The 9,080-nt window shown below is 39.4% G+C and overlaps 1 protein-coding gene across 4 annotated transcripts; it reads right to left on the reverse strand.

The window, feature by feature from the left end:
* Window positions 1–306: 306 nt before the first annotated feature.
* On the reverse strand, window positions 307–6,399 carry LOC109870528 (urokinase plasminogen activator surface receptor). 4 transcript variants are annotated; one of them, XM_020461066.2, is made up of 6 exons: window positions 6,284–6,399; window positions 6,007–6,064; window positions 5,702–5,815; window positions 5,379–5,531; window positions 4,465–4,581; window positions 307–4,378 (listed from the first exon to the last, which is right to left on the reverse strand). In XM_020461066.2, exons 2-6 carry the CDS (start codon window positions 6,053–6,055, stop codon window positions 4,185–4,187), a joined length of 627 nt encoding a protein of 208 aa, XP_020316655.1. In that variant the 5' UTR covers window positions 6,056–6,064; window positions 6,284–6,399; the 3' UTR covers window positions 307–4,184. The 4 variants fall into 4 exon arrangements, with proteins under 4 accessions (XP_020316655.1, XP_020316652.1, XP_031660351.1 ...); XM_020461063.2 differs by having other exon boundaries at window positions 5,702–5,818; XM_031804491.1 differs by lacking the exon at window positions 6,284–6,399 and having other exon boundaries at window positions 6,007–6,259.
* Window positions 6,400–9,080: the final 2,681 nt, after the last annotated feature.

Genomic DNA, 9,080 nt, shown 5'->3' on the forward strand with positions numbered 1-9,080 from the left:
TTGCCCATTCACCCGCTGAATGACACACATACACAATCGATGTCTCAATTTTCTCAAGGCTTCAGAATCCTCCCTTTAAACCTGTCTCCTCCTCTTCATCAAAGTGACATCAGTAAAGGAGCACAGCTTTCCCTGGATTCACCTGGTCAGTCTATGTCACGGAAAGAGAAGGTGTTTGTAATGTTTTGTAGACTCAGTGTACAGTTTGCCCAGGACGCTGCTCCAGACTCCAGACAGACACACCTGTGGAGTCAAGCCCTCTCAGGACACACTCCCTCATTCAGGTACGAATAAAACACGTTTTTTTTGTTTTTTTTATAGTTTATTTATTATTAGGACCTCTCTTAGCCCACCAATGGCTAGTCTTCCGAGAGTACTTTAAAAAGTAGAAATCGTACAGAAAAAGTCAAACAAACATAAACACATATTTTGGAATCCCACATTGTTATTAAATGTACATAACGTGGATTACCCCCATCACTATGGTCCCAGTTCCGACCTGAGTTAAGGGCGTAAATGGAACTCTATTCCCTTTGTTTGCACTTCTCTCTATACAGTATGTATTCTGACCTTGAACTTAAGCATGAGAATAGACTTAATTTCCCAATATTTCCACCACTTTTATACACAAGGAAACCATGAATAAGGTGTAGCGATCCTGCCGGTTCCAAGTGAGAAAAAAACATCTACTTCATTTTTCTCCAAAAGAAGTAATACCGTTTTCTATGCACAGTGATTTGCAACTTGATAAGAGCTATTGATAACAACTAGTTAAATGAGTAATCAGTTTGGATAAGGGAATTGTAAATATAAATGACACGTGTTTTAGATATAGATGTATTTGACCTTATCATCGCTGAAACCAGCCATATGGCAGCACACTGAAGCATATCAACATATCCCACAGTAGTTTATGAAATGCGGACCCATTATGCAGAATTTAAATTGTACAGCCTTTAACTTGCAAGGATGGGCACTCTTAAATGTCTTAATTATAGGCTATCCCCGACTTTCTCTGTTCCCTATTTCTAATCATTTTACATACCACTATCAGTATCGACCATCAGTAGGCCTAATAACCACATATATTCAACTGCCAATTTACTGTGGGTTCCCTTCAGTTTGTATAGTCTACGTTATCATTTCATTTCATTGGATTGTTTCATTTACCTTCATTGGCTTCCTCTGTAAACATCGTCACGGACATGTGGTTGTTGCTGAGGATCATTAGTAACAGTTGATAATATTAAAAAAAGACATGTAACCCTATACTTGACACCCAGAGTCATAACATCTTATGACACAGTCATAACCATGTCATAATATGTCATAACAGCTGATTTAACGTGTCATAACCTGCCATAATATGGTCATAACACTCTCATGACCCATATGTTTACACCTGTTGTGATATGTGTTATTTTGTGGCTGGTTATAACACCTACATAAGCGTGTCAAAACCCACATTTATTCAGTTTCCTTTCGTTTGAAAGTTTGTTTCTAAAATCCTTTGTTGTTGTTGTACGAAAATCTTTACAGTCGTTTTTTTTTCCATCACATTTTAAATAACGTGGAAAATGCCCTTAATGACACTGCCATGAAGCATTATGACATCATAATCATATAAGCCAGATAGGCCTATCACGTACATGCCCTTATGTCAGCCATCAGTCAAAAAGAGGGCGTCTTTATCCGTCTAAATCTGCTCCTGCATTCATCCCAGTCATCAGCAACAGAGCATTGGGGTATGTACATGCCTGACATCAATGTGTACGCAATTACAATGATAATTTAATATGATACATTTCAGAAAATGTTATATAACATAAACATACTGTTGCCACGTAGGCTACGGTATCATGGAATGTTTCGCCTTGTGTGGGACGTTTTATAGGTTTTGACACTCTTAAGCAGGTGTCATAACCAGCCATAAAATAACAAAAGGACATGTAGGCTAATTAAATCGCTATGGAGCCGAGTGCAGACCAAGCCATAACAGTTTGTGTCATCACACAGTTCCATGGTTAGTGCAGGCAATAGACGAGTCAATAGCCTACTATTGTACACTATTCTCCCTACTATCATTGCATATACACTAATCTTCCAACATTACCATGGGTTAAAGATTTGAATGTGGCAATTTTCAAAATGAATCAAACCACTGTATTTTTGATTCATCAACATACCCTGAGTGTACAAAACAATAGGAACACCTTCCTAATATTGAGTTGCGCTCCCTTTGCCCTCAGAACAGTCTCAATTTGTCTGGGCATGGATTCTACAAGGTGTCGAAAGCAAACCATAAGGATGCTGGCCCATGTTGACTCGAATGCTTCCCACAGTTGTGTCAAGTTGTCTGGATGTCCTTTGAGTGGTGGATCATTCTTGGGCTCCCAAGTGGTGCAGCGGTCTAAGGCACTGCATCTCAGTCCTAAAGGCATCACTACAGACCTTGGTTCGATTCCAGGCTGTATCACAACCGGCTGTGATTGGGAGTCCCATAGGGCGGCGCACAATTGGCCCAGCATCATCCGGGTTAGGGTTTGGCCGGGGTAGGCCGTGAGGGGTGGCAGGTATTCTAGTGGTTAGAGTGTTGGACTAGTAACCGAAAGGTTGCAAGATCAAATCCCCTTAGCTGACAAGGTAAAAATGTGTCGTTCTGCCTCTGAACAAGGCAGTTAACCCACTGTTCCTAGGCTGTCATTGAAAATAAGAATTTGTTCTTAACTGACTTGCCTAGTTAAATGAAGATTAAAAATTAAAAATACACACTGTAGAGCGTAAAAAATCCAGCAGTGTTGCAGTTCTTGACACACTCAAATCAGTGCTCTTGGCACCTACTACCATACCTCATTCAAAGGCACTGAAATATTTTATCTTCCCCATTCACCCTCTGAATGACACACATAAGCAATCGATGTCTCAATTGTCTCAAGTTTTAAAAATCCTTCTGTAACCTGTCTCTTCCCCTTCATCTACACTGATTGAAGTGGATTGATTTAACAGGTGACATCAATAAGGGACCATAGCATTCCCCTGGATTCATCTGGTCAGTCTGTCATGGAAAGAGCAGGTGGTCTTAATGTTTTATACATTCAGTGTCTTTTGTGCATAAAGGCTCTCCAAACCTGTTTTGTTATGATTCATAATCTACAAGATCAGAGTATTTTTACATTTACTAGTTGGTGTTGAAATAGTAATGAATATGCATATATTTAGATGGCTTTCCCTCATTGATTCTTATTTTCTGAACCCATTCTCTCAATGTACTCTAGTCTGTTCACAAAATTCTACTTAAAGGTACACCGTAAAGACACCCTGTGCAGAAATCACTCCGCCATTTGCTGTTTGCAAAAAAATCTAATAGTTCTCGGAATTTCAGTTAATGTGACATAACAAGCAGCCATTGTGTAGATAATCATTGTACAATCTAAACCTCTGTGAAATATATTTTCCATAACCAAAGATATTGCATATTCAGCTGTTTGAAAGTGGTGTACAAAACCAAAAATAAATGATGCAAAAATGGAACTTCAGAACGGGAAGCATAGAAATAGTACACATAGAACAGATCTACTGCTTCTTAGACTTGCTTTCAATGGGAATGGAAGATCTATAACTCACATGTCTATGTGAATTTGGTCGAGTCACCCAAAAAGTTACATATTGTAGTTTTAACGGAATTGCTGAAGATAAATGTACTGAAAACCCTACTGAATGAAAACTCTGTGAGAAAATATATTGGCCAGCAAGTGGGAGGGTTTTCAGCAGCTGAATTACATTTGTTTACTCAGTGTGCGCAAGGAAACCATACTTGCAAGGCCCGTTATGCACCTTCATAAGGTAAGTCTGAATACCAACTACTGAGAAGTGCGTAGAAAAGGCCTGATCGGGCCCTATGAGAGAGGAAGGGTGCAACCTTGAGCTTTGTACTATACATTATGTAACATACACTGCAGTGGTATAGCGATAATAAGCATTTATGTTAAAATCATATCCCACTACAGAGTAGAGTGCCAAATTAAAGATATTAAAACTGCCTACTTTTTACTATTTATTTTAAAAGCCTCATACAAATCATCACCCTTCCTAACTTCTACGAACAAATTAACCTCCAACGTTTCCTGATCTTGTGGACACACATCACTCTTAACGGTTGGGATTACCATGAATCCTCCCACTAACTAGACCAGTGAGATGAGGAGGAGACCCAGCAGAAGAGGGAGAGAGCTCAGTCCAATCCCCGTGGCTTTGTTACAGAGACTCCCTTCACAACAGTTGAAGTTAGGCGTAGAGGGGGATGTCTCGGACCAGCGGCATACATCAGCGGAGGCACAGCCCAGGTGTCGTCCATCATTACTTCCATCACCAACGGGCACTGGCAACATGAAAAACAAAACAAAAATCATTAAAGCAAATGTTAAATACTTTCTGAGGGATTTCATGCCACTGAAAATGACCTACCTGTATATTTGAAGCAGTGGTCTTCAACTCCAACACATTGTACAACTGTGTTGCAGACTTGATCCCCTTTACTCTTGCAGGTGTAGCATTGTAGTTTATTGGGCTTGTCACTGAGCACTGTACCACAGGTGAAAAATAAAAATGTCAGTATCCTGTAAAGCAAGTCCTTAAATAAACCTACATATTTTAAACTAAATATCAAGAACTTGATTGATCAATTATTTGATTACAATCGGTTGAAGTGTTTGACATAATGGCTGTGCTTGTGTTGTCTCTCAGATGTGTAGCCTCATACATGCTTCAGATGTCATGTCACTGTTCTGTCCTTTATTACAATAAGATGACTTTATTGGTCAAATCGAGTGGTCCAACCGACATGTGACGTCCACTTATAAACAAATCCCTCCGAAAGACATACTGAAAATACACCTACATGTTTTGGAGCAGTGTGGGGGGCTGCCACAGTGGTGGAGCTTGGATTTGATACCAGCAACCCTCCGGTTGCCAGCCCACTTCCTGCCAACACTCCTAGGTTACCTGCAGCTCTATATCAGTAGTAGTCTCCACTTATCAGGCACTGACAATGCATAGGGGAAACATTTTCCTAATGCAAAAGAGCCATAAACCACACTGTAAACTCACAGTGTGATCTTGCTTAAAACTTTTCTTTCTTCAATGTGTGTTATAAGGAGGTGAGTTTAGTGATCTCTTTATAATGCACATTGTTGAAGAAAATAATCCAATTAAATCAGGCTGCCAGATTATAATGAGGTTCATGGTAAGTTTTTCACTATGCACAATGTTAAACTAAGAAAATGTTGCCCGTAGTGTTTCTATGAAATACTGAAACCACGTCACCAGTGTGATTCTGAGAGAATTGAAGAAATGAGAAACGTTATGATGTATGAGCTTACCTGGGAGAGTATTCTTGTTGCAGCCGTCCGTGCTGCAGCAGTACGCGGCGTTGGAGGTGTGTGTGTATCCACCACTGATTGATGTTCTTGTCGTTGCGTCCATGAATACACAGGTTTCCTCTCTCGTTGTGCAATCCTTAGAGACTCTGGTGCCTGACGGGGGGTAAAAATGACTTCACAGTGACTTTAAAGTGAAAGGGCCCCCGAGTTTCTTCTGTCCGGGGGGGGGGGGGGGGGAAATCGGGACCATATTTATGTAATCAGCCTGGAATTTATTGCAACCATTCATTACAAGAACAGAGTCAACTCCAAACCAGACTTACCTAAATCACCAAATACAGTTGTCCTAGTGGAACACACCTCTCCCCCAGAACACATCTCCAACGCTGCTTCGCTGCACTCATCAGACTCGCAAGTGTAGCACTGTAGTGTGTCTGCTACTGAAGAATACACCAGATCACAGGAATAAAGTCACAAAACATCTAAATATTGATCAACCGCACTAACTAACAATTAACAGACTAAACTTGTATACCAACTGTTACCGTATGTGGAAATAAGGTGAACATATTGACATTTTGGCTCCAAAAACAGATTGGAACCATCTCAACACCATTTGAAAGGTTACCTGTGTAGAACAGTGTGAAGGTGAAGGAGATTTTCAGGATTAGCTTCATCTTGGATAGCTATGCAGTAAAAAAAAATAACTGGAAGATGGAAGTGGTTCTGTTCAAGAACTCAAATGTGAGTAGAAGTGAGTGACAAACACGCAGAGTACTGTATGAAATTCAAACAAAAAATGTACTCACTTTCTACCATCTCTCTTACAGTCCTTAGACCCTACGTCCATGTTAATGAAATATTTTTATTAACCACTACAAATCATTATAATACTATAGGCTTACCCTTGTGAAACTGCTCTCACTGATGTAAACTCCAGGCCTCTCGAGATAAAGGTCCACTTATTGTTAAACAAGCAAGAGAAAGGAAATGTGACTTCCTTGGGCATGAAATCTTCCAGCTCGATCTCTGCACCCTCCTCCTAGCAGTTTTTAAACAACACTCAAAGGTCATACACAGTAAAGGTTACAAAGGTCATACACAGTAAAGGTTACAAAGGTCATACACAGTAAAGGTTTCAAAGGTCATACACAGTAAAGGTTACAAAGTCAAAATACATGTATCATAAAATAAAGAACATACAGTACAATTCCTACATCTATCTTCCTATGCAATGCACTCCCATTCCTGAGTTTCAAGTAAAACACATGTAAATGAGCCAGTGTTCAACTATTTGATGAGATTCGATGATCTTTTCATTTAAACTCATATCAGATAGTTGGCAAGTATTGTGACTTAAAGTTTTAAAGGGTGCTGATAGGTTTCTTGTGCGACCAGGCAAGCCCTCTCATAACATGCTTCCTCATTTGTTTTCGAGAGCGCACCATAATGACTCAAATGTTTCGGCATCTTATAGCTTGGATGGTGGCCACATTGATCGTGCCCCTGTTCATAAATATCTCCGAATTTGGATAGACGACAAGTTGTCTTTAACGAAAAGCACATTCAGTCGATGAGTTACCTAAGAAGCTGATAATACAAATGGGCTTCTTGTGTAGAAATACTATTGCTTAATAGTAGAAAGCAGATCCTCCTGTCAAAGTTCCTACCAGTCTTAGACTATGGTGACATCATCTATTGTGGACAGTGGTGGAAAAGTACCCAGTTGTCATACTTGAATAAAAGTAAAGATAAAAAAATGAAGTCACCCAGTAAAATACTACTTGAGTAAAAGTCTGAAAATATTTGGTTTTAAATCTACTTAAGTACCAAAAGTAAATGTAATTGCTAAAATATACTTAAGTGTCAAAAGTAAAAATCATTTCAAATTCCTTGTATTAAACAAACCAGACAGACAGCATGATTGTCTAGTTTTTAAAATTTACGGATAGCCAGGGGCACAGTCAAACATAATTTACAAACCAAGCATTTGTGTTTAGTGAGTCCGCCAGATCAGAGGCAGTAGGGATGACCAGGGATGTTATCTTGATAAGTGTGTGAATTTGACCATTTTTCTGTCCTGCTAAGCATTCAAAATATGACAAGTATTTTGGGTGTCAGGGAAAATGTATGGAGTAAAAAGTACATAATTTTATTTGTCCAGAATATGAATAGTAAAGTAAAGTACTTTCACGTTCTGACCTTAGTTCTGTTATTTTATCTTTGTTTTAGTATGGTCAAGACGTGAGTTGGGTGGGCAGTCTATGTTTGTTTTTCTATGTTGCTTTTTGAGTTCGGCCTAGTATGGTTCTCAACCAGAGGCAGCTGTCAATTGTCGTCCCTGATTGAGAATCATACTTAGGTAGCCTGGGTTTCACTTTTGGGTTGTGGGTGTTTGTCTTCCGTGTCAGTGTTCGTACCACACGGGACTGTTTCGTTCAGTTCACGTTTATTGTTTTGTATTTCGTAGTGTTCAGTTTATGTATTCAAATAAACATTATGGACACTTACCACGCTGCAGATTGGTCCTCCGATCCTTCTCGCTACTCCTCCTCAGAAGAGGAGGACGAGGTTCGTTACAAGTACAGATACCCCCCAAAAATGACTTAAGTAGTACTTTAAAGTATTGTTACTTAATTAAGTACTTTAATTAACTTTGCTTGGGAAGTAGGGCAGTTCAGGGCAGTTCAGGGCAGTTCAGACTGCTGATTGATGACCTTATTAATGATGAATGTTTGTTTTCTATGATCTCTATTTTCTATGTTCTGTTTGGCATTTTGCGTTTGATGTGTATAGTTTTGTAATTACAGGGCACATCTGTAAAAAAAAAATATCTTGATCTCAGCATAACTCTCTGTCCTTCTGGAGGGTTCTCCCATCACCACAGAGGAGCTAGTCAGGTTCTTATTCAACCTCCCTGACCAAGACCGTTCTCCCCGTGATTGCTCATTTTGGCCTGGGGTTCAGCTCCAGGAAGAGTCTTGGTGGTTCCAAACTTCTTCCATTTAAGAATGATGGAGGCCACTGTGTTCTTGGGGACCTTCAAAGCTGCAGAAATGTTTTGGTACCCTTCCCCCAATTGTATTCTTCCCTTTGTTTAAAGAAAAATAATTCACAGTCAAATTATTTTCACAAGGGTCAACTAACAAAAATTTTACTCAGATTTGAGCTGTATCCAGAATGTCTTCTCCATACTCCAGACATACACACCTGTTGAGTCAAGCCCTCACAGTACACACTCCCTAATATTAATAAACCACAGTGTCTGTTTAAAGTTAAATTGTTTTTATTAGTCTTTCAGGAGCATTTATAGAATAAAATATTGTAAAAATCATATCCCGATATAAAGAGCACCATTAAAAAATAAAATATTAAATGGCCTACTTTTTACTTTTTTATTTTAAAATCATTATAGAAATCATCATCCTTCCTAATCTACTAACAAATTAACCTCCAACATTTCCTGATCTTGTGGACACATATCACTCTTAACGGTTGGGATTACCATGAATCATCCCACTAACTAGACCAGTGAGATGAGGAGGAGACCCAGCAGAAGAGGGAGAGAACTCAGACTCATCCCCATGACTTTATTACACAGACACCCTTTACAACGGCTGTAGTTAGTAGCAAAGGGGAGTTTAGCAGACAAGCGGCATGTGTCGGCTGAGGCACAGCCCCCGTTGAGGTTGTAATTTCTTC

Source organism: Oncorhynchus kisutch, linkage group LG25, assembly GCF_002021735.2.
Source record: "Oncorhynchus kisutch isolate 150728-3 linkage group LG25, Okis_V2, whole genome shotgun sequence".
Lineage (NCBI taxonomy): Eukaryota > Metazoa > Chordata > Actinopteri > Salmoniformes > Salmonidae > Oncorhynchus > Oncorhynchus kisutch.